This window comes from Siphateles boraxobius, unplaced genomic scaffold (assembly GCF_051911475.1).
Source record: "Siphateles boraxobius isolate OS27281-9 unplaced genomic scaffold, OSU_SipBor_1 135, whole genome shotgun sequence".
NCBI classification, from domain to species: Eukaryota; Metazoa; Chordata; class Actinopteri; order Cypriniformes; family Leuciscidae; genus Siphateles; species Siphateles boraxobius.
In genome coordinates, this window is record NW_027508739.1 from 1,339,709 (window position 1) to 1,366,500 (window position 26,792).

The 26,792-nt window shown below is 37.1% G+C and overlaps 1 protein-coding gene across 2 annotated transcripts in view; it reads right to left on the reverse strand.

Annotated features, from left to right (window-relative positions):
• Positions 1 to 26,792, reverse strand: part of hnrnpll (heterogeneous nuclear ribonucleoprotein L like) — a 121,304-nt gene that overhangs the window by 74,386 nt on the left and 20,126 nt on the right. For both annotated transcript variants that reach the window (XM_077229825.1, XM_077229826.1), the window contains exon 3: positions 11,950 to 12,068. In XM_077229825.1, the coding sequence (XP_077085940.1) occupies positions 11,950 to 12,068 (119 nt within the window). The remainder of the gene's footprint in view (positions 1 to 11,949; positions 12,069 to 26,792) is intronic.

The window sequence follows — 26,792 nt, forward strand, 5'->3', positions numbered from 1 at the left end:
CAGTACAATTACAATAGGTTTTCAGCACTTCGTGCTTGAACACCTAATGAAATCAATTACATATTTAAAAAAGCAGCACATAGAAGTGAATTGAAAAAGAAAGGCAAAAAATACACTAAAAGTGCTCCAAAAGATGAAAAATGGTTTGACTCTGACTGCAAAACATTAAGAAAACAACTTAGAAAATTATCAAATCTGAAACATAAAGAACCAAACAACACTGACATAAGAACTGAATACTTTTCAAAACTAAAAATATATAAAGACACAATTAGAGTGAAAAAGCAACACCATCTGACCAAAAATATACAAGAACTAGAACATGCAATAAATCAGAATCAGTTCTGGGATATGTGGAATAATTTGAGCACGACAAAACCACAAGACCTACCAATACAAGATGGAGAAATTTGGACAAATCATTTTGAAAACTTATATAAAGAAATCCCATCAAACCAACTCAATGACAATTATAATCTGATCAAACAAAATCTACATACTTATGAAGAGACAATTAAAAATAATCAAAACCCACTTGACTTCCCAATTACACACGAAGAATTGACAAACAAGCTCAAACACCAAAAAGGCAATAAATCTTGTGGTCCTGACAGCATTCTAGGTGAGATGCTGAAACACAGCACACCGGAGCTGCAGGCGGCGGTGCTCAAACTATTCAACACTGTACTTAGTTCAGGCTGTTTTCCTGACATCTGGACCAAAGGACTTATTACCCCAATTCACAAAAGTGGAAATAAATTGGATCCTAATAATTTCAGAGGCATCTGTGTGAGCAGTAATCTGGGGAAGTTATTTAGCAGTATTTTAAACAATAGAATTGTAAGCTTCCTTAACGAACACAATGTCCTGAGCTCGAGTCAGATTGGCTTCATTCCAAATCACAGAACTACAGACCACATTTACACCCTACACACCCTAATCAATAAACACGTAAAACAGACCAAAAACGGAAAAATATTTGCATGCTTTGTCGATTTCAAAAAAGCATTTGATTCTATTTGGCACAACGGATTATATTACAAACTTTTACAAAGTGGTGTAGGGGGTAAAGTCTATGACATTATAAAATCAATGTATTCGAACAACAAATGTGCAATACGAATTGGCAACAAACATACAGAATTCTTCACCCAGAAAAGAGGAGTGCGGCAGGGCTGTAGCCTGAGTCCAACGCTGTTCAACATCTACATTAATGAACTAGCGGTGCAGTTGGAGCAGTCTACGGGCCCTGGACTCACTCTACAGGACAGGAGCATCAAGCTCTTGCTGTACGCAGACGACCTGGTGCTGCTGTCACCCACTGCACAGGGACTACAGCAGCACCTGGACCTGCTGGAGAACTACTGCCAGAACTGGGCCCTGGCAGTCAACCTCACAAAGACCAACATTATGGTCTTTCAGAAGAAGCCCAGATGTCAGGAACACAGATACCAGTTCAGTCTAGGCAGCACCGGCCTAGAGCACACGATGCAGTACACTTACCTCGGCCTGGTCATCACTGCATCGGGGAGTTTCAGTGTGGCAGTGAATGCTCTCAGAGATAAAGCTCGAAGAGCTCTATACGCTATTAAGAAGAAATTCCAAAACACTGAATTACCGATTCCAATCTGGTGTAAAATCTTTGATAGTGTAATTCAGCCCATTGCGCTGTATGGAAGTGAGGTGTGGGGTCCACTCAGTGATCAGAGCTACACTAGATGGGACAGACATCCAACAGAAGCCCTACACACAGAATTCTGCAAAATGATACTAAAACTACAAAGGAAAACACCCAATAATGCATGTAGGGCAGAATTAGGCCGATTCCCATTGAATATTAATATGCAAAAAAGATCCCTCAAATTCTGGATGCATCTAAAATCAAGTCCCACAGAAACGCTGCATTTTAAAGCACTACAAACCCAAGAACTGAACCCCGAAAAGAGTCTCCTCAGTCAGCTGGTCCTGAGACTAACTAACCCGACTAACTCTACTAACACTAACCAGTCTCAGACCAGCACTGCGTCTCACACACACATCAGAATAAACCAAATTATCAAACAGTCTAAAAATACATATCTGGAACATTGGGATCAAGAAACCAAAACACAAAGTAAACTACAATTCTATCGAAATCTGAAATCAAATTATGAAATGGAAGAATATCTCCAGAGTGTGAGAGACACAAAGCAGAGACGGATCCTGAGCAAGTACAGGCTGAGTGAACACAGTCTAGCCATCGAGACCGGCAGACACAGAAAGAGCTGGTTACCCCGAGAGCAAAGGGTGTGTGTTCAGTGTAGGACAGGAGAGATCGAGACAGAGACACACTTCCTCCTTCACTGTCACAGATACAGTTCAGTCAGAGACCTCTACTTCAACAAACTCACTCACTTAATACAGAACTTTACAGCCATGACTGAAGTAGATCAGATAAAGATCATACTGGGAGAGGGACACACAGCAGCACTGGCTGCCAGATACGTGTGTGTATGCCACAGCCTGAGAGACAGCAGGTGAATGTGTGTGTGTGTGTGTATCTGACCTCAGTGTGTTTCCCTACTGTCCACCACAGTGACCCTCAGTAATGTGTGTGTGTGTGTATATATATATATATGTTAAAACACTGTGGTATCAAATGTTCACAGAAATTATAATCTGTTACACTGTTCATTTTTGCAATTAATTTAATTTGTACATTTAAATTTATGTTGTTATAATACTTTATTGTTCTTTATTATTATACGATGTATCACAAGCTTTGGCAATATTGTAATATGTACAGTCATGCCAATAAAGCAAATTGAATTGAATTGAATTGAATTGAGAGAGAGAGACAGAGAGAGACAGAGAGAGAGAGAGACAGAGAGAGAGACAGAGAGAGAGAGAGACAGAGAGAGAGAGACAGAGAGAGAGAGAGAGACAGAGAGAGAGAGAGAGAGAGAGAGAGACAGAGAGAGAGAGAGAGACAGAGAGAGAGAGAGAGTGAGAGTGAGAGAGAGAGAGAGAGAGAGAGAGAGAGAGAGAGAGAGAGAGAGAGAGAGAGACAGAGAGAGAGAGAGAGAGAGAGAGACACTTCCTGTTCATCTTCATTTGATCCGTGTCTTTCCTAATGTAGTTCAGGACAAACTAGGGATGTGCGATATATATATATATATATATATCGTCTACGATAATATCATAATTGTTGTTTTAACGATGTGTGATCCGACATTATCGAATAGCCTTGTTAGTTTAGGTTAGTGCACTTAGGGTGCGTGATTTAATCTATTAAAATACCACTCTTATGTATTTTGAATCATACAATAAAAGTTAAGCAATCACACGAAGAGTGCTGCTTAGTTAATATTAAGTGACTTACATTACAGACAAGCCGAGCAACACGACATTTTCGCCGAGCAACACGGCAGCGTTTCGTCACTGAATGAATCAGTCCATTTGAACGAATCATTTGAATGAATGATTCAATGACTCACTCATTAAGACAATCATCCTGAAACGATCAGCCGTTTGAACGAGTGGAATAAACGAATGATTCAATGATTCGCTCAGTAACAGTGACTAGCCGCTGCCACCTACTGGTTGACTTTACTTTCACATTTAACGTATCTTTTCGATTTTAAAATCATTTTATATATATTAAATATCTAAAACATCAAAAGATTATTAATACATTTGTAACTGCAGGTTAAACACATTCATGTCCCTCTGCATTAAAATGTAAATGCCAATGTAAAAGTATGTGTAAATGCAACTTTAGATTGCAACGATGAATTTTGTTGAAACTGATTTCATTTGATTGTTAACAGCCCTATGGTATATTAATATTCTAATTGAATTTATTGATTAAATTTAAGAATTTGACACAAAAAATGATGCATACATATATGTTAAAAAATGGCTTTAAAAAGGTAAAAATCATTTCAAAGTAAACTTATTGGAAAAGATGATTTCTGTCACTGCTGTGAACCGTACAGAATATGAAGAATATCAAAAACTTAAGGAGTCAGTCCTAAACCTGCCAAGATAACAACACAATAAACACACTCAGCAAAATATCATCTAATTATCATGATCGAGAATCTAGAAAATATCCAGATATCATTTTTTTGTCAAAGTCGCACATCCTTAGATAAAACACACGCTAATGTCCCACATCTGCTTATTAAAAGTATTAAAAATATCCTAAAAATAAAAAAAACAATCCACATAAAAATAATGAAATGCAGTTCCCGAGTTTTGCAGGAAAAACCTTATAAGGTTTTTCATTACTCGACAATCTGGGTGCCTTGAAGCAAATCACTTTCACGTGTTCTGGTCCTGTACATTGCTGATCCCATTTTGGAGGGAGATTTATAAAGTTTTGCAAAGCATTTTTCAGACGGACATTCAATTTAAATTTGAGTCTTTATATTTAGGTGTCTTAGCAACAGAAAATGTTTCTTCTCATGTCAAATACTTATTTCAGACCCTAAGTGCTGCAAGCAGAAAAGCTATTACTAGAAGGTGGTTAAAACCAGGAAGACCTACCGTAGAGGAATGGATTGACATTATCTATGATATCTTTAAGGCGAGACGGCAGGCAAAAACATCGTGCGTTTTTTTTCCACTGGTCAATTTTGAGATTTTGGGATATTTGTCTTCAATAACATCTTCTTTCAGACTTGTGGTGAAAAAAAGTCAGAAATTCACATTTAGGTCTTTATTTTACTACACTTTGTCTGTTTGCGTCTGTAGAGTTCTCATAAATTCATCAAAAGTTGTCGTTATAAATCATTCCTCTGCTCCGCGATCGTGATCTGCACCCTGTCATCACACACACCGTTAGAAAGCTCTCTCTCTCCTGTACAATACTACCGGATCCAAATATGGTCATTTCATTTTTATCAGCAACCAATCGCGAAAGTAAAAGGGGGGATTTAACTCTAAATGCGCAATCTCATTGGCTGATGCTAAATCTTTAAAGCCCGTTTTCTCAAAATGACTTTTCTCTCATACTTCAAGTCAGTAGCACCTATATACACCAAACTCTCCAGTCTTGTACCTAGTTAAATTATGAAGACATTTACATAGGGATTTGTAAATATATTATTCCTAGCCTGATTTATATAACATTTTATTCCAAAAAATTCGAAAATCATTTTTTTAAGGCTATTGGCAGTATATTCTGATTTACAGGATAACAAAAGTAGATATCCATAAATCCCTCTGTAATTTTTTCCCCATCTAATATGTGAACACAATGAAAAAATTATTTTGAACCTGGCTTTGTCCAATACTCAGATTTTGTTTTTTAAAATATATGCAAATGTGCGCATTTTTAATTATATAATGTCTAATTTGCATATTTAAACATTAAATTACAGAAAACTTGTAATGCATTTTTTTCTCATCTTAATGTAGGTAATCAGCTGGCAAAGTTTCATGGTGATATCTGCTAGTTAAAAAAAATACCCTATTCACCTGTAGTGTCTCGCCTTAAGATGGAAAGGATTACTTTTGCTTTGAGATTGCAACAGGGAACTTATTTGAAAAGATGGGAAAGATGGATAACGTATATCACTCCATTACGCCCATCATTTGTTTAAAGTGGGTTTTGTTGGGGTTTTTTTGTTTGGTTTTTTCCCCTCTATTTTCTCCTCGGTAGAGGGCTTTATGAGTCACTGAGGTTTACCCCAACATGTTTGTTTATTTCTCATTTTGATTTTACTATGTCTAAAAGTGGTTATGGGTATGTAATGTAGAATGAAGGCCTAATGGGACCCTGATTACTTTAGTACTGGTTACCGAGTCTGTGATACTTTTCTTTTTTTATGAGTTATCAATATACATTTACAGATGGCTTGATGAGAAGTTTGACAGGTGATATAATTGACTTTATTGTATGGACCTGTAAAAAAAAAAAAAGAAGAAGAAATGCAGTTCCCATGATCCTCTGTGAGCTTCTGTGGGTGTGATTGTGACTTTAGAAAAGAGGCTCATTGTGATTCAGAAAGGAGAAAAGCCTCGAACACAGGAACTGTTGCTTCCATAAATGCCTACGCCTGTCAACTGCGTTTATAGAATTATAATTCAGTCGTCTGAAGCACAGCTGAATCTGCTGTGATGAATGCCTGATTGTGATGAACACCGACGCTCAGAATGAATGAATGATTATAATCAGCTGATCCCAGCACTGGTTGGTGAACATGGTTATCTTTACGAGGGAAGATCATTAATCGAATAATGGCTAAAACTAGTCATTTGTGTGATGAATCTGAACATGAAATCATAAATAACCAAAAATCCATATCACGGTATTTTTCAAAATTATACCGGTTTCACTGTATATGATGGTATTCAATAATTAGTGCAAAGTGCAAAATCAGTTTTTGTGTGTGTTTTTAGTCATTGTTGGTTTGGTGTGTTTGAGTGCTCATTGTTATAATTAAACAGCAAAAGTTCAGTGACATTTTTATTTGTGCATGGTAGGAAGCAAATACTGATACTGACATAATGACATACAATAAATATGGAAAATTGAACTAGCAGCTACACAGTGAACTCCGAGAAAACGCTACGCTTGAGCAAACAGTTTGTGAATAGGCTACTACAAATGATGGCCGTGTATAAAATATAATATTCATAAGTAAACAGTGTAGCTGACTTAATCTTTAGCTGACAGTGTTTATGTCAGAATGTTTATTTTTAAACCACAACCTTCTAAGTGCTTCTTTTACCGATATATTTACCAGAAAGACGACACTCAAATGTATGTACCGATCAAGAGGAATGATCCCTCTGCCCTTTCATCATTACTAAGTTGTCTTGATGAAGTTAAATTTTGGCTGGACCAAATATTTTTTTATTTCTAAATGAAAACAAAACCGAGATCATTGTTTTTGGGCCCACTGTTAAAGGGCATCTTGCAGGTAAAAAAAAAATCTAAATTAATACATAACCTTGTATGAAAATATCATATGAAAAGTTAATGCAGGATTTAAAATGTTTTAAAAGAACATAAGGGAACCAATTTAGTAGATAAAGTGAGCGTTTCTTTGACTGCTCGTAAAAACCTCTTTTCAGCATCGCGTCATTTTACGTCACACGAGGGAGTTGTATGTGAGCTCAGTGCTGAGTAGGTTGGTATTCAGTAAGAGCGGTCGTGAGTCAGTGTTTTCGGTAGTTTTTGTATTTTAATTTATCATCATCATGGTAAATTCCTGCCTGAAGTGTGAGTATGCTATGTGTAGCACAAACGGATTCAGGGAGCATGCCTCAAATCCAGGATGCTGCGTTAGGCACGTTACATCTGCTGGCCGCGGGGCGAGATCCTCGACCAGCGACAAAAACACGCTCACCTTCCTACAACACAAGCTCTCCACCACAGTTTCCATGGGACGACACCGCCCACACACACACCTGCCAAACACTGCGCACAGACTACTCACTCCCTCTCCCGGTAAGCCTGACGGTGTCAATGACAGTCAATCACGAGGAAAAACGAGTTGGCACTATCAACAATAATCACACTGAAGACATGACCAGCCTACTCGGCGTCGGCTACGTTTGCAAACAACAATTTCACCGGAGAAAAAGGTAAAAGCTTAGAAATAAACACTAGGGGTTCACAGGTGGGACTGTCAAGCTAATCACTGTCACTAGATATAAAGAAAACGTTGACTTTCCCTCGATGCTATTCACAGACAGTACAAAAAAAAAGTTGTTATTGTATGCACTGCTGTTCATAGACTACTAGCTCCAGCGGTCATTGCTGCGTTTCTAAATGGTAGCAACTCACCAGGACACTCCACCAACTCTCCAGTCATTCTCCTCTGACCATGCATTTATTTATTAATTATATGGCTGTGGGCCATCATAAATGTTAACTGTGGGTCTCGCCACCTCTTCCTCATCCCAGTTAGACGTCATAGTCAGTGGTAGAACTAGTTCTAGTAGCTGAGAAAGGCTGAGGCTATCCACCACGTCTACCTCATGTGACGTCATCGCCGAGTTGCGTAAAAAATAACCGTCACTTACCAAAAACTACAAAAACTGGACTTTAACACCATTTTGGAGACATTTCTAACTTTATATACATATCTTGACTGCTTCATGTACCCATTAATCGACAGTGGTGTTTAACCTGCAAGATGCCCTTTAATCCTCAGGCTGGCACCTGGGCGTTCGACTGGATGAGTCTTTAAACTTTGATAAAGAAATCTCCTCTGTAATAAGCTCTAGTTTTTATCAACTTCGTCTGATGTCGAAAGTAAAACCATTCCTTAATCAAAAAACTCTTGAGATGGCTGTTCATCACCTCACGCGTAGACTCCTGCAATTCACTTTACTGCGGTATTTCGGAAAAACTTAAACTGCTCAATTAGTACAAAATGCTGCTGCAAGATTCCTCTAAAATAGTCGAAAAAGTGACCGTATCACTCCAATTCTGAGGTCTCTTCATTGGTTGCCCATTAATTTCAGATTTGATTTTAAAATCCTTTTATTCGTTTATAAATCGTTATGCAACCAAGCCACCTATCTGAACGGCTGCAACCGTATACTCCATCAAGAAGTCTGAGATCAAGCGATAAGATCCTGTTATTAGTCCCTCACTCCAGACTCAAACGCAGAGGGATCGAGCGTTCTCTGTGGTCGGGCCTCGGCTGTGGATCAACTTGACCATAGAAGTCAGGATAGCCCCTTCCGCGAGCTCTTTTAAGTCACTTTTAAAAACACACTTGTTTTCCTTGGCCTATAAATAAGGTTGGTTAGTTTTACCCAGGGCTCCAGACTACGACCAATAGAGTGCCGAAGTTATGACGTCACTTTGTAGGACAACTCGGAAGTTAGCGGCGCATGGGTTCCCTCGATCGAAAAGCTATGCATTTTCCCCATAGACTTTTGGAAAATCGCAAAACATAAGATCTGTGTTCAACAAAGAGTTGTGACCCTTACACGTTTTGTCTATCAAGATAATCTTTACAAATTAATCCAAAATTTATACATTTTGAAGCCTATATAAAGTTTTAAAAAAACCACAAGCAGACACAGTAAAGTTTAACAAACCACAAGCAGGTTTTAAGTGTTGTGTTTTATGTCATAGATCACCTTATTTCAGGCGATTTAGCAAAAACCCATTCAAAAAACCCATAGACTTTAGGGCGAGGGAATCGGAGGTGCTAAAATGCTAACTCACTTCCACGTTTTGGCCACGTCGCATTTTGCGACCATTTTTCCTGCCGATGCGACCAAATATTTATTTAGGTCGTGCTGTTGCGACCACAACATTGCCGAGCAGCGAATGCAAACAAAATGAAAGCGGAATGAAAATGCGCTTAACAGATAACAGAGAGCGCTGCGCCCCGAACTCGCCAGTCGCGGGCCAATCTCGATCACGTGACACTGTTACAAGGAGATCCAGTGAAGTAATCCATTGACTTCGCCTCAGAATTAATAGCATCATCGCTGCGAGATCTCCAGCGCAGAGTTCTCCGTTATAAACCATAGATCAGCTCTGACGTGGAAACCAATCCAACTTTCAGTCCACAAATCAGCAACATTCACCACGGATTTATGCTAATGTACGTAGTAACTCTAAACATTACTATGGTATTGTGACAGAAATAGTCAAACGCTTACATGTACTACACATCTTTTTCCAGCACTTCAGAACTATAATATCACAAATGTTATTTTTAATGTGATGACCACCAACACATTTTTTGTTCATCCTTCAAAGATTGTCCTAAAAACTAAAAATGTTAAGATGTAGGAAAACTCTTATTTAAACACTTATTTAAAATTAAAATAAATTACCATTGTAAACAGTAGGATGCTTATTGGATATTTTCACTCCTTAATATATATATATATTTTCACTCGTTTTGCTTTTTAATTGATATTAAGACATTATGAATGATGATAATTAAAGTTAATTTCATCTACACCCTAAATTAAGCGTAGTGCTTTATTGTCAGTCCCAGTGCTCCCAGTGTTAGTCTGGAGCCTGTGAACTTACAATAAAACTGCACATTGTAATATCTGTACGTTAAGTCTATATTACAGTTATTTTGGGGGAGATTGGAATAATTGCATTGCAAGCTGATTTAAGGTGTGCCCGTACATTTTCTGCTTGCGCTCCTAAAAATTTCAGTCAGGGGCTTCAGCGCTCCTAGTGAAAAAAGTTAGTCTGGAGCCCTGTTTCCATTTCTCCTTTGAGTATGATGCTGTTTTTCCTTTTTATCTAAGTCTGATACTGCCATTTCTGTTTTATTATTGTTGAGTCTGATACTGTTTTGCCATTTCAGTTTTCTTATTTAATTTTTTAAGTCCGACAATGTTTTTGCTACTCCTGTTTAAGCCTTTTCTTAGCTTTGCTGTGCTTATCTGTGCTGTGCTGTTATATATGGTATTATTGTCTTTTAATTTTGTAGTTCTGTAAAGCACTTTGGTCAGTTAGTGGCTGTTATAAAATTTGCTATATAAATAAAAAGAACTTTAACTACCGATATCTTTTGCATTTCTAATCCAAACAACGTCAAACTTGGCACTGCACTTACTCGTGCCCGTAGCAAGACACCCGTCAAGTCTGAAATCCATGGGACTAACGGTTTCCTGAGAAATGCGAATAACACACAGACAGACAGACGTTCCTGTAATTTATAGATAGACCAGTGGCTGTTAACCACATTTTCTACTGATTGAGAGAGGAAATACTGCGGTAGATTTGACTTAAATTGCCCTATTTTACTGTCATGAGCAAATATTGTAGAAAAATCCCACACAGAGGTGCCAGATAAAGATAAAGAAAGATTAAATTGAAATAACATCGAACCTTTTCTAAAAACAGTCAGTTCCCTTCAGATACATCTATCTATAAATTACAGGAACATCTGTGTGTGTGTGTCTGTTATCCGCATATCTCTCGAACGGTAAGTCCGATGGATTTCAGACTTGACGGGTGTCTTGCTACGGGCACGAGTAAGTGCAGTGCCAAGTTTGAGGTTGTTTTGATTATAAATGCAAAAGATATTGTTAAATATATCGGTAAAAGAAGCACTTAGAAGGTTGTGGTTTAAAAATAAACATTCTGACATAAACACTGTCAGCTAAAGATTAAGTCAGCTACACTGTTTACTTATGAATATTATATTTTATACACGGCCATCATTTGTAGTAGCCTATTCGTTTGCTCAAGCGTAGCGTTCACTGTGTAGCTGCTAGTTCAATTTTCCATATTTATTGTATGTCATTATGTCAGTATCAGTATTTGCTTTCTACCATGCACAAATAAAAATGTCACTGAACTTTTGCTGTTTAATTATAACAATGAGCACTCAAACACACCAAACCAACAATGACTAAAAACACACACAAAAACTGATTTTGCACTTTGCACTAGTTGGATGTGTTTTGTTGTTTAAACACCGTTATAACGACCGCGTTATTTGAGCTGTAAGCGCAATGGGGGGCTCCATGTTAGATTGTTTCCCAGTTCAGAGAATCGGATCTGTTGGATTTACAACACGTCAATTCCTCCACTTCCACGAAATACATGAAAAAAAAGTGCCACGTTTTGACTTTGAAACGTGCAGTGCTCATGTTTATTCAACGATGTCAAAGCCAACTACAAATAGATTTTCCAAAAGGCTGTGTTGATATTGTGAACCAATATATGGGAAACACTGTAATATAATTTGACAGCTATCAATTGTAGTTTAACGTATCCATCTTCACTTAGTAACACACACATCTGTGCATCACCAGTGAACAGTGAAAAGACTGCGTTCCTATCGTTGTTAAAGCGACACACAACGGTATATTAAAATTTCATATCATAAAAATAAACACAGGTATTATGGTATATTTAAAGTTCATATCATAACAAAAATAAACACTGGTATTCAGTATGAACCGTTATATATCGCCCAGCGCTACTGGAACATGAGAATTAAACCATAATTTTACCAGATGTTTCCGAACTTCTCCAAGGACTCGACCAGATCAGCCTCCACCACAGACTCACACAATCCCCGAACGTGAACGACGGGAGACGGAGCGATGCGGTGAGTCTCCGAGCCGTTATCCTGCGGGAGAGACAACATTTATTCATTCAGCCATCGTTATAGCTTACACATGCCAAATCAAACTAAATAAATCATTTTTAAAATAAAAATCACAAAAATGGAAAATGACTTTGTGAGGACTCTCCATAGACGTAATGGTTTTTATACTGTACAAACTGTATATTCTTTCCCTTTACACTAACCCTACCCATCACACACACACACACACAACACAAAAAAGACATTTATAATGTTATACAAGATTTCTGTTCCAAATAAATGCTGTTCTATTTATCAAAAAAAATCCTGAGAAACAAAATGCATCACAGTTTCCACAAATACATTAATCAGCATGACTGTTTTGAACACTGATAATAATCATAAATGTTTCTTGAGCATCAAATCATCATATTATAGTGATTTCTGAAGGATCATGTGACAATTGAAAATTCAGCTTTGATCACAGGAATAAATCACACTTTACTATATATTCACATAGAAAACAGTTATTTTAAATCGTAATAATATTTCACTGTTTTACTGTATTTTTGATCAAATAAATTCAGCTTTGTTGAGCAGAAGAGACTCTTTCAAAAACATAAAAAAATCTAACAACAATACCTTCATCACCAAGGTTGTGTCTATTAGGAGACAGGGAACAGATGCCAAATACTTCAAAGGGAGAGTTTGCAGTAATTATGGTGGGGGTCTCTGTGACGGCTAGAGTCATCCTGAAACACTGGAAAACTCCAGAAACCCCAGAGTTAAAAGAATGGGTCAACATAATGACCAGGACAGCTTCATACGAACGTCTGCTTTGTAAACTACATAATAAGAACAAAACAGGGGTCCCGGTGGATATTCCTGCTTGGGAAGATTTTTGGTCATTTGTGACGTTGTCTTTACATGTGAAATAATAATTTACTTATTTATTTTATTTTATTATTATTATTTATTTATTTATTATTATAATTTTTTTTCTTCTCTGACCATTTATTAATACATTTACTTTTTTATTACATTTAACCGCTGTAATATTCTGGCCTTGCAAGCAGTATTGATACATGTGTTGTCATGTACTGGATGAAAAGAATAAAAACTTGAATTACAAAAAAAAAAAAAAACATAAAAAAATCTTACCGACCTCAAATCTTCGTATCTAATGTATTTACAGTAGTATACATTAAAGATGAATAAAAAGTGATCAAAAGCTTTAATTAAGAAATCAGATCTCAATGTGCTAAAAATGATTTGCGCTGATTTTCCCATCAAGTGTTTCTGGGTTCATCAGAACGTCTGTCATCAATCAATCACATCGTACAGTGACTGTGATTATTCTGCTATCGGCCAATAGTTATACATTTAATCAGTCATATTAATGAACAACCATTCATTTTTACTTAGATCATGTGATTTAACTTTTCAGATTAAAACATTAGTGCATGTAAAAACAAAAGAAGTGCAGTGACAGAAGCATGTGACGCTGAAACCACACTTGCATCTGCATGTGCAGCTTTATTTTTGCAGACATCAAACTCTCTTTCCATTTTCTGTTTTGCAAAACTCCCGAATGTTTGCCGACCACAGAGATCAACAGACGAACGGAACTGGCACCTCGATCCCTTCGGTGTCACATTCACATCGAGAAGATGAAGAACGTCCCACTGATTACTCACAACAAGGATTATTATAATGAACTGAAACTGGACTAAAACCATAAAAACAATTTCCTGCTGCTTGACATTAAAGTTCCCCTGTAGTAAATCATTATATCCCTTAAAGCTTATCTTTGATCACCAAAATTACATATTTAAACACTTTTATCTTGAAGAAATGTCTTAAAATATCTTGAATGTAACTCGACACCCTTGCCTCATTTAGTATGCGAGGTTCTATGAATATGCAAATTAACCCCGCCTCCACTCACTCACTCAGAGATCCACTCCTTGACGATCACATGTTGATCTGATTGGTTACAAGGTAGTTTGTGACGTCAGAAACACCAGCGATTTCAAAGCGTGTTTTTGAGACTGTCTTTGGTTCACTGCAGTTTTAAGGAGAAAATACTCAGCAATGCTGTCGACTTATGAATTTACACATGGTTTGTCTTAAAGCATATTAAAAACACCACATAGACATATAAACAACATTAAAAGCTGGACTTTCACCACAGGGGGGCTTTAACTTTAACTTCTTGTTTATTGAACTGTAAGCCAATACATTAAAGTGAAAATATTAAATTAATATTTACATTTATTCATTTAGCAGACGCTTTTATCCATAGCGACTTACAAATGAAAACAATAGAAGCAGTGAAACAATAAGACAACAATATGTAAGTGCTATGACCCTTCCCAGTTTAATCTAACACAATATATATTTATTCTGAGATCACACACACACACACCTGAAAGGGGTTTATTCTGAGATAACACACACACACACACACACACACACTGCCCCTATCCCTAAACCTACCCATCACACACACACACACACACACACACCTGAAAGGGGTTTATTCTGAGATAACACACACACACACACACACACTGCCCCTATCCCTAAACCTACCCATCACACACACACACACACACACACACACACACACACACACACACACACACACAGCCCCTAAACACTGCTTAGTATGTTTTTAAAGCCATTTGAAATATGAGGACTCAGGAAATGTCACATTATACACATTTGTGTCCTCACAAATCACAAAAACAAACACACACACACACACCTGAAGGAGGTTTATTGTGAGATAACACACACACACACACACACCTGAAGGGGGTTATTCTGAGATAACAACCGGCTGGATGTACATTATCCCACTTATTACACGCTACATGCCACACAAGTAAATAATTAGACATGAAATATTGATCTGAGTCTAAATATTTTATTATCTTTTTAAACGCAAAGCTTCCGCGGAGAGAGCAGATTCAGCAGCGAGTTCAAACTAGACGGACAATTAAGAGATACGGTATACAGTCACAACACTTATTACACAGCATTTCGCCACATGAATAATTTTGGAGATAAGAGATATTAATTTCAGATTAAACTGTTTTAAAATCGTACCTGTTTGTATCTTATAATCCAACAGTGTACGGACAAAGCAATAGTCACAAAATGGCAGCATCTGCGTTTGTATGAAACAAGAGAGAGCGAGTCCACGATACTGGATGGCATAATTAAATAACCGTACACAAATTGATTCGACTGAGTTTTGAGATTTTATTAACTCACCAAATGCAAAACTTCCACGAAGAAAACCCGTTCCTAGCGAGCGTATAGCGCTGCTGATTCAGTGTCCCGGATGAGCCTGTGTTTCTGTGTTCAGTGGTTGTTATCTGGGAATAACGTACCGCTGGATGGCACGATTGACCAATCAAGTATTCCACAGAGCCGTGTAATAATAATAATTAATATTATACAACCAAAGGCAAAATATATATAAATATATAATTTAATACAGGGCTTTTCTATAGCTCAAACAGTAGAGCGTTGGCACTTGCAACGCCAAGGTCATGGGTTTGATTCCCAGTAGGGCTGGAATAAACGATTATTTTTTAAACGATTTATCTAGCGATCATTTTTTTCGATGCATCGATTATTCTAACGATTCATTTTTCCAGTCCGACATCTCCCCATTAATAGACTTATAGCAATTTATACATGTTGATTTACATATCTGAATGGAAAAAAACATGAATTCCTTAACATTGCATTATGTTTATTGCTCTTAAAATTCCGAAATAAAAGACTATACAAGTGCAAAGTAATGCATTCTTAGTCAGAGGAAGCATTCAATAAAACCTTGAAGCCTTGAAAACACATCGGCCTAGCTTACTGAAAAAAAAGTTCAATCTGTCACGACACATTAAAGAACCATAAAATAGTAGGCCTATTTATGGTTTAATTTTCTTTCACTGACCAAATTTGAAAGTTGAGACTTTGTTTTAAGTTACCTTCGTGGTCCTGTCTGTCAGCGCGTTGTCAGTGTCCTCTATGTATTTTCCGCGACATTAATAGCTATAAGCGCATACTTGCAGCAGTCTCGCACGCGCTCAGAGTTCGTGTCGTGTGAATTGCACGTATAAAATGAACAACCTCGATCCATCAGGAAACGCCATAGGTCGCTGCATTTCACTGCGCTTCGTGACATGCGAAGAAGCCGTTCGCCGGAGATGTGTTAAAAGATAGCGGAGTGCATTCATGATTATTAGGCTGCCGGTGTTGTGCCGAATTTCGACCCCCTGCCAAATTATTACCCCCCTCGTTGAAGTCAGTACCTGATTGCCTAATCCTAACCCCTCCCCCACAACTAATCCTAAACCTACCAATGCTAGGGGGGTAGTAATTTGGCGGGGGTCAAAATTCGGCACAACACCGGTATAATAATCATCCTGGCGCCGGGTCTGAGAGCCTAGAGAGCCTAAGCCCCGCCCCTCCACTTCCGGCTCATTGGACCTTATTTCGGGAAAAATATGTATGGTAGTCAATGGCGAGAGACAACTTATCTTTTTATTCCGTCTGAACTGTGCCCTGAATTACACACATGATGTTTTTCAATTTAAAAGATAATTATGAAAGTCACAGTTTGTCATAAAACAGAAGAGTAACATTTAGTTTTATGTGAAAATCGCTCAATGAACTACATCTCTCGTCTCGCACTATATACGTCACCGAGCTCGTGTGTGTGTGGAGTCTTGTACAAAACACACAGCATGACGGCGTAACGTTGCGATTATAACGTTAGACTATAGAAAACATGACAGACGTCAGCTTAAGTAAAGTTAGCTTTAGTAAAGTTAGCTTCAGTATAGTTAGCTTCATTCATTGAGAGGAAAGGTGTGACGTCACATGCGCCGCTTTTGGCTTTGTAGTCTTAGTGTAATTACGTATTTTCACAGTCTTATACCTCAACAGTTTTACATCAAACTGCCACTTTCTTGACTTTAAAATGTATCTTTTAAATTGACAAACATCATATGTGTAATTCAGGGCACAATTCAAACGGGATCCAAATATTTGTTGTCTCTCGCCATTGACTACCATACAATATTTTTCCGAAATAATGTCCCATGGTGCACCGGAAGGGGAGGGGCTTTGGCTCTCTATAAGCATTTTAATTTCTCATGAAATTAGATGAAATCTTGTGTGTGTATATATGCATTCAGAATGGTAATTTATAGAATTAATTTCAGTGACAATTTTTAGAAAGCAAACAACCCAAAAACAGGACGTGATGTCACGAGATAAACAGCTCAAGCACTTTTTTTCTTTCTCATTGCCCATCACCGTTCGATACAGGCCGACATTTTGCAGCAGTGTGTTTGTGTGTGTGACGGAGGGATTCCTGCCGCTGTTTTGACGCCTTAACACACTTTATAAGCTCTTCACGAGATCTCAGCTGGACATGTTCCGTCTTTATATGTTCCGTCATAAAAACCGTGGGGTTTTTGGTTCTGTTTTTTTAGGCGTGAATGTGAAGTAAATCAGGTCTAAATGAATCATTTTCTTGTTTGGGACCAAAAGAACAAAGAGAACTATAATAACACTGCGTCTAATAAAAGCACAGGGATGTAAGACACCTGACAGTGTGTACGCAGCATTTCTTCCTGTTGCTGTGAGAAAACGTCCGTCTGTTTTTTAACACAAGGTTAACACCTGTCTAAAGAGAACATTTGACTGATCTCTGACCAGATTATATGCGCTGCATCTGTTACTTTAAAATAAATAATTCACCCAGATGTGAGCGAGAAAACAGTGAGGTTTGAGGTGAACTACTTACTTTAAACCCATCAGAGCCAAAGCAGCATCTGCGGTTGGAAAAAGACCTGCAGAAACACAACGCTGTGACCATGTTCATCTGAAGAATCACATCATTCAGACCCCGGACACACACTCAAAATAGACCCATGCAAACATCAAACCACTTCCACAGCAGACACACGGAAAACGAGATCCTTGAGTCACACACAAAGGGCACTATTTTAACGAGCTAAGCGCATGGTCTGAAGCGTTTAACGGTCACTTTTGCTAGTATTACGACGAGACAAATGGTCGACGCTCCCGGCGCATGGTCTAAAAAGGTGGTCTTTATTCTCTTAATGAGTAATGGGTGTGTTTTGGGCGTAACATACAATAAACCATTCAGTCTCATCTCCCATTCCCTTTAAAAGCCAGTTGCGCTCGTTATGGCGGATTCGAGGAATTTGAAAGCGGAAAGACTGAACGATTCTCTAGAGAGGATACGGATCTGCTCGTGCGCGGGGTTAAAGCTGTGTGTGTGTGTCTGTCTGTCTCTATGTGTGTGTGTGTGTGTGTGTGTGTGTGTGTGTGTGTGTGTGTGTCTGTTTGTCTGTGTGTGTGTCTGTCTGTCTCTGTGTGTGTGTGTGTCTGTTTGTCTGTGTGTGTGTGTGTCTGTCTGTCTCTGTGTGTGTGTGTCTGTCTGTCTCTGTGTGTGTGTGTGTGTGTGTGTGTGTGTGTCTGTTTGTCTGTGTGTGTGTCTGTCTGTCTCTGTGTGTGTGTGTGTGTGTGTGTGTGTGTCTGTTTGTCTGTGTGTGTGTCTGTCTGTCTCTATGTGTGTGTGTGTGTGTGTCTGTTTGTCTGTGTGTGTGTCTGTCTGTCTCTGTGTGTGTGCGTCTGTCTGTCTCTGTGTGTGTGTGTGTGTGTGTGTGTGTGTGTGTGTCTGTTTGTCTGTGTGTGTGTGTCTGTCTGTCTCTGTGTGTGTGTGTGTGTGTGTGTCTGTTTGTCTGTGTGTGTGTCTGTCTCTGTATGTGTGTGTCTGTCTGTCTCTGTGTGTGTGTGTGTGTGTGTGTGTCTGTTTGTCTGTGTGTGTGTCTGTCTGTCTCTGTGTGTGTGTGTGTGTGTGTGTGTGTGTCTGTTTGTCTGTGTGTGTGTCTGTCTGTCTCTATGTGTGTGTGTGTGTGTCTCTGTTTGTCTGTGTGTGTGTCTGTCTGTCTCTGTGTGTGTGTGTGTGTTTCTGTCTGTCTCTGTGTGTGTGTGTGTGTCTGTCTGTCTCTGTGTGTGTGTGTGTGTCTGTCTCTGTGTGTGTGTGTGTGTGTGTGTGTGTGTGTGTGTCTGTCTGTGTGTGTGTGTGTGTGTGTGTGTGTGTGTGTCTCTGTCTGTCTGTGTCTGTCTGCCTGGCTGTGTGTGGTCCGTGTTTATGTTACATTGCGGGGACCAAATGTCTCCACAAGGATAGTAAAACCTGAGATTACCTACATTGTGAGGACCAGCCAGCAGTCCCTACGTTGGAAATGGTTTAAAAAATATCCTAAACTTTGAATTTTGGAAATGTAAAAATGAATAAAGTTCAGGTTAGGGAAAGGATTAGTGTAAGGGGAGAGAATATACAGTTTGTACAGTATAAAAACCATTATGCCTATGGAGAGTCCCCACAAAGATAGCGAACCTGTGTGTGTGTGTGTGTGTGTGTGTGTGTGTGTGTGTGTGTGTGTGTGTGTGTGTGTGTGTGTGTGTGTGTGTGTGTGTGAGGTTAAAGACCATCTACGGGACAAGCCGGATTCACTACAGGTATATCTTGAGCTCATCACATAACCACACCCACAACAGTTTATAACTCCACCCACCATCTCAACTCACAGGATTCATAAATACTGAATAAATGTAATCTTCGTTTGCATACAGACACAGAGAGAGTGTGGTTAAATCCTGCTTTACTTTAAATCTCACACAGACGTTCAGTTTTCAAATTCTCTGAAATAATACAGGGGAAATTCATGTGTGAAATAATACAGGGGAAATTCATGTGAAAATCTGATAAGGAAACACCAAACATGCTCTTTAAATAAAAAAAATAAAAATGTTTTTGTTTTGCAGGCTGTTTATTTGTGCTGCAAATTCATGATAAGGAAGAAAAAGTGTCCAATCTCGACAACAGATGGTCAGATGTTTAATCATTCGTGTAAAAGATTGTGTATAAGCCATCTGACTTTATTTAAACAAATGCATAAACAGGTTAATCAGGCAGGCAAACAAGCTCTAAAAACGTCAGACGCTTTAAAAATAGCTCTGAATCTGCGGGAAATGAGCAGCGGCTGCATGTTAATGTCATCATACTCTGATTGGATTACACAAATTGGTCAAATGAATCGTTTCGGGTGACATTTCAAACGCAGGGACACAAATAGTGTGTGTTCTCGTGAGCGGATGAATGTAAGTTCATACGAAGGTGATTCCAGATGAAAGGCTGATTCATACACGCATAGGGTTTAATACTTGACTTGGTCATAAACAAATGTATGAAGTGACTTTTACATTGTGTGATAAGAAGCAAAGCTGCTCATCACGAGTTACTTAAAGAAAAGCATCTGTGTCAGAGAAAGAAAGAAAGAAAGAAAGAAAGAAGGAAAGAAAGAAATATGTAAAGAAAGAACAAAGGAAGAAAGGAAAAAAACAAACAAATGAATGAATGAAGAAAAGAAAGAACATGCATACCAAGTAAAGAAAGAAATGAAAGAAAAAAGTAAGAAAAGGAAGGAAATAAAAAAATAAATGAAGGAAGGAAGAAAATAAGGAAATAAAGAAAGAAGTAAAGAAAGAAAGAACAAAGGAAGGAATGAAGAAAAAAATAAATGAATGAAGGAAATAAAAAGAAGGAAAACGAAGTAAAGAAAGAAAGAACAAATGTGGGAAAGAACAAGTGAATGAAGTAAAGAAAGAAAGAATAAATGATGAAAGGAAGGAAGAACAAATTAATGAAGTAATGAAAGAAAGAAAAAATGATGTAAGGATAAAAAGAACAAAAAACAAACAAAGGAAAAAAGGAAGTAAAGTAAGAAAGAAAGAAAAAACAAATGAAGAAAGAAAGGGAAAACAAACTAATGAAGTAAGGGAAAAAGAAAAAAAGGGAACAAATGAAGGAAGGAAGGAAGAACAAGCGAAAGAAAGAAATCATTTTTTTAGACTATTTTTAGTGAGCCAATGGCAGTTTAATTTCCTCTATGAGAGTGATTATTAATAATAACCCTTCCTGCATTACTTGTTGTTCTGTCTGGGCAGGAACTGATATGACTGATATGACAGATATCTGACTGAGATATGACAGAGATATGACAGAGATATGACTGAGATATGACTGAGATATGACAGAGATATGACTGAGATATGACGGAGATATGACAGAGATATGACTGAGATATGACAGAGATATGACTGAGATATGACAGAGATCTGACTGAGATATGACAGAGATCTGACTGAGATATTACTGAGATATGATTGAGATATGACTGAGATATGACAGAGATCTGACAGAGATCTGACTGAAATATGATTGAGATATGACAGAGATATGACTGGGATATGACAGAGATCTGACTGAGATATGACTGAGATATGACGGAGATATGACAGAGATATGACTGATATGACTGAGATATGACTGAGATATGACAGAGATATGACTGAGATATGACTGAGATATGACGGAGATCTGACTGAGATATTACTGAGATATGATTGAGATATGACTGAGATATGACAGAGATCTGAGAGAGATATGACAGAGATCTGACTGAAATTTGATTGGGATATGACTGAGATATGACAGAGATATGACTGAGATATGACAGAGATCGGACTGAGATATGACTGAGATATGACAGAGATATGACTGAGATATGATTGAGATATGACAGAGATATGACTGAGATATGAGTGATAAGACAGAGATCTGACTGAGATATGACAGAGATATGACTGATATGACAGAGATCTGACTGAGATATGACAGAGATATGACAGAGATATGACTGAGATATGACTGAGATATGACGGAGATATGAAAGAGATATGACTGAGATATGACAGAAATATGACTGAGATCTGACTGAGATCTGAGAGAGTTATAACAGAGATCTGACTGAGATATGACTGAGATATGACAGAGATATGACAGAGATTTGACTGAGATATGACAGAGATATGACTGAGATATGACTGAGATCTGACTGAGATCTGACAGAGATCTGACAGAGATCTGACAGAGATATGATAGAGATATGACAGAGATATGAGAGAGATCTGACAGAGATATGACAGAGATATGATTGAGATATGACAGAGATATGACAGAGATCGGATTGAGATATGACAGAGATATGATTGAGATATGACAGAGATCTGACTGAGATATGACAGAGATCTGACTGAGATATGACAGAGATTTGACTGAGATATGACTGAGATATGACAGAGATATGATAGAGATATGACTGAGATATGACTGAGATCTGACTGAGATCTGACAGAGATCTGACAGAGATATGACAGAGATATGACAGAGATATGATAGAGATATGATAGAGATGTGATAGAGATATGAAAGAGATATGACAGAGATATGACAGAGATATGATTGAGATATGACAGAGATATGACAGAGATATGACTGAGATATGATAGAGATATGACAGAGATATGATAGAGATATGACAGATATGACAGAGATATGATAGAGATATGAAAGAAATATGACAGAGATATGATAGAGATATGATTGAGATATGACAGATATGACAGATATGACAGAGATATGACAAAGATATGACTGAGATATGATAGAGATATGACAGAGATATGATAGAGATATGATAGAGATATGACAGAGATATGATAGAGATATGACAGAGATATGATAGAGATATGATAGAGATTTGATAGAGATATGACAGAGATATGACAGAGATATGACTGAGATATGATAGAGATATGATAGAGATATGACAGAGATATGATAGAGATATGACAGAGATATGATAGAGATATGATAGAGATATGACAGAGATATGATAGAGATATGATAGAGATATGATAGAGATATGACAGAGATGACAGATATCTGGCTATAGTCACACGTCCACAAACACATTCACTGATTACACACCTCACAGCAGCGTTTGTCACATCTAATCACTCTTCAGCCTCCTATGATATAACATGCATTTCTAAATGAACACAAAACGCTCAACTGATGAGGATTTTTCCATGTCATGTCATCTTAAGAGAAGGGAGGTCAAAGGTCATCATTATATGTGTGATAGAGTATGACATGATTTAATTAAATCAACTGAGATGCTGAAATACAAATAATAATAAACATTATTTTATATACATTATATATACAGTGTATATATATATATATATATATATATATGTTTATAATATATATATATATATAATATATAATGTTGATTATTATATATACAAATACAATATACATATATAATATACATATATATTTAACTTAAATCAACTGAGATGCACATTAACATGCGGAAGTAAATAATACATGAATATATATTTATTCGTATTATATATATATATATATATAAAGTCAACTGAGATGCACACTAACATGCTGGAGTAAATAATAATAAACATTATTTGATATATATGTTTGTTTTATATATGTAAATGTATATAAAAGTAACTGAGAAGCACAACTTGGGAAACGTTCACGCCCCAAAAACATCCTGTGACACTGATAGCATCATGTTTCCTCTGCAAACCAATGACAGAAACAACTCCACTGCTGCAACATGAACAGGAAATGACATGCAATGTCATACAACTAGAACTACACACACACACACCACACACACACCACACACGGTTGTGTAAGACGCTATTCTGAGATCAGCAGCAGAAGTCTAAAATCAATGAGACGAGTCCGTCAGCAACACAAACCATTCAGTTCCCCCGCTCTTGTTAACGGCTGGAAACAAACACACACAAACACACTCACATCCGAATCAACAGATCCAGCCAATGAAATGTTCAAAGCCTTAAGAAGTGCTTTCAGCACAAATTAAAGGAATAATGTCACCATTTACTCAATCCAAACCTGCATGACTTCCTTTATTCTGCCAAACACAAAAGGAGATGTTGATCCTCAGAAGAAAGAAAATGTTCTGCTATTCCCAGTGAACTAACCTTTTAACGGCCATACCTCATACTTTAATGTAGCCTGTTACTGTTACTCTTTAGTAACGTTACTAACTTACCGAAATGTAATTAAATCGATCGATCAGTGTTTTTCAACCGCGGAAAGATGTCCATAAAACAGCTGGAGAACAACATTTGTCACGTAATGTTACATTTACCTCAGGATGGCTTTTAATGACCCCTAGCACGCATGTTATTGGACTTAAAATAATTGCTATAGAGAGGAGTATTTTGCTAAATATGATAATTATATTACACATTTATAATATTTTTACCTATATCATTAAAATAGTATAAGGTTGTTATTATAAAAAATGCATTATATTTAATTTGAGTTAGTTTTAACCTTTAATAATACCAGCTGACAGGGCTCTCTGTATGTTTACAGCATTAGGTGATTTTTATTTTTTTTGATAAATTGAGAACAATTAACACATTAACGTATCTACTGTACCTATTTATCCGAAGGAATTTATATTGAATCAAGATCAGAATCAAATTGAAGTTGAAATTGTGAAATTTGTGTTAAGCAATAATAAAAACATGTAGCATACCAGTAAACTTAATATAATTATGTTTAGTTACCAAATAATTTGATGCAAGTTTTTAGTTTTTTTACACAACCCCCCAATCCCAATCCACCCATTTTATTTTATGTAACATTTTCATTGTTTTCAAAGACAGGGCCTGTCCTCTTGTCTTTTTGGCTTGTTGTTTTTGATTGCACTTTAATCCAGATCAAATCCCAGAAGGGAATATTAAAACAAAATAAAGTTAAAACTTGTTTTGAACAATTTTTCTTTGTCATCTGCAGATTGATTTTAAGTAGGGAGAGAAAAAAATCGCTTTAAATCGTAAATCGGATTTTTTGTGAAAAAATCGGGGGGGTTTTTTTAGGCCATATCGCCCAGCCCTACGAAAAATGCTGCGATTTTATGAAATAAATAAATGCATGTGTGAACATGACAACCCATTCTCTCTGAGAGATGTTTGCTCATGTTCTACATCGCTAGACATCGTGTGTGTGTGTGCGTGCGTGTGTGCGTGCGTGCGTGTGTGTGTCCTAACGCCGTGAGTTTCTCCGGAGAACAGGAGCTGATGGACAGAAAACATTATTCCTCTGTTATATGGAGATGTTTTGGCTGTAAGATAACAGACACTGAAGTGAGAAAGCGGGTCTGCCAACTCTCACTTATTCAGCGTGACACTTTACACACGCTTTACGCCACACACACACACTCACATGTTGTCAGATAATTTTTTTTTTTTTTTTTTAAGAAACACTGACATAGACAGAGCAGGATACTTCTGATAGGAAACTAATCATCAGCTCTCAGATTCTGGCAATTTTATTACAAAATTCAAACAATAGCGTTCTGGCGCTTGTAAATGTGACTTTGTCACGGTTTGGGTTTTGTTTCTTGTACTTGTCATGTTTCTGTGTCTTGTCATGTGATTCCCTGATTGTCATGTGATCCTGCCATGTGTCTTGTCATGTGTTAATCGTCTGATCATTGTTCACAGGTGTCCCTTGTCTAGTAATTATTCTGTGTATTTAAACCCTCATGTTTTTTGTCTGGTATTGAATGTTTCTGTTCCAGGTTCATGTTTTCAGTTCCCAGTTTCCAGCCTTTGTTTTATGTTTGATTAAGTGTTTATAATTAAAGTTGCATTTGTGTTCTCAACCAGCTTGCCTCCAGTGATTCGTAACAGACGTGATTGTGAACCGAACATCTCTTACTCTTTACTTGTTAATCGTGAATAAACACGAATGAACAATAGGTGTGTTGACAGATACAGTACAACTTACCGAAATGTTTATGCCTCGTACATAATATCGATCAATCAGTGTTTTTCACCCGCGGAAAGAGGTCAATAAAACATCTGGAGAACAAATTATATATAGAGAGAGGAGTATGTTGCTAAATATGTGCACTATATTAAATATTTATTATATTTTTACTTACATCATTAAAATATTGTAACGTTATTATTATATCCTAGTAAAAAACACATTTATTTTGAGTTGTTATTTTTAACCTTTAATAATAATAAAAGCTGTTGTATGTTTACAGCGTAAGGTGAGATTTTATTTTTTTCTTGAGAAAAATTAACATGTATCTACTATTTATCCAGATGAATCGATATTGAATCAAGATCGGAATCAAATCACAAGATTTGAATTGAAATCGTGAAATTTGTGTCAAGCAATAATAAAAACAGTAGCCTACCCGTCATTGTACCATGTAAACATTGTAACAAGTTGTCAATAAACTTAACAAAACCAAATGTTTTGACAATCATAATACACTTACACCAAAAATGATCCACAGACTGAGTTTATAAAGCATATGTTGCATCATAAATGCTTAAATGTCCGTTTGTCTGGACAGAATTTTCTAAATATATTATTTTTATGAGCATATAAATGTTCTTATTTATTGTTCCGTGTTTTTTATACTATTATACAATTGCAGTAATGCAAAGATGTCATTATTTAATTTAGTGAAAAATATCATTTTAATTTGAAAACACTGTACATTTAGTTGTTGTTGCTTGTTTGAGTTGAGAAATACACATTTCATCATTATCACTATCTGTGTGTGCATTTTCCTTGAGAACCAAGCAAGTTGACTCATGAAACCATTTGTTTATTACATCATAATCGTTTATCGCAATGTTGACCTCAATAATCACAATATTGACCTCAATAATTGCAATGTTGACCTCAATAATTACAATATTGACCTCAAT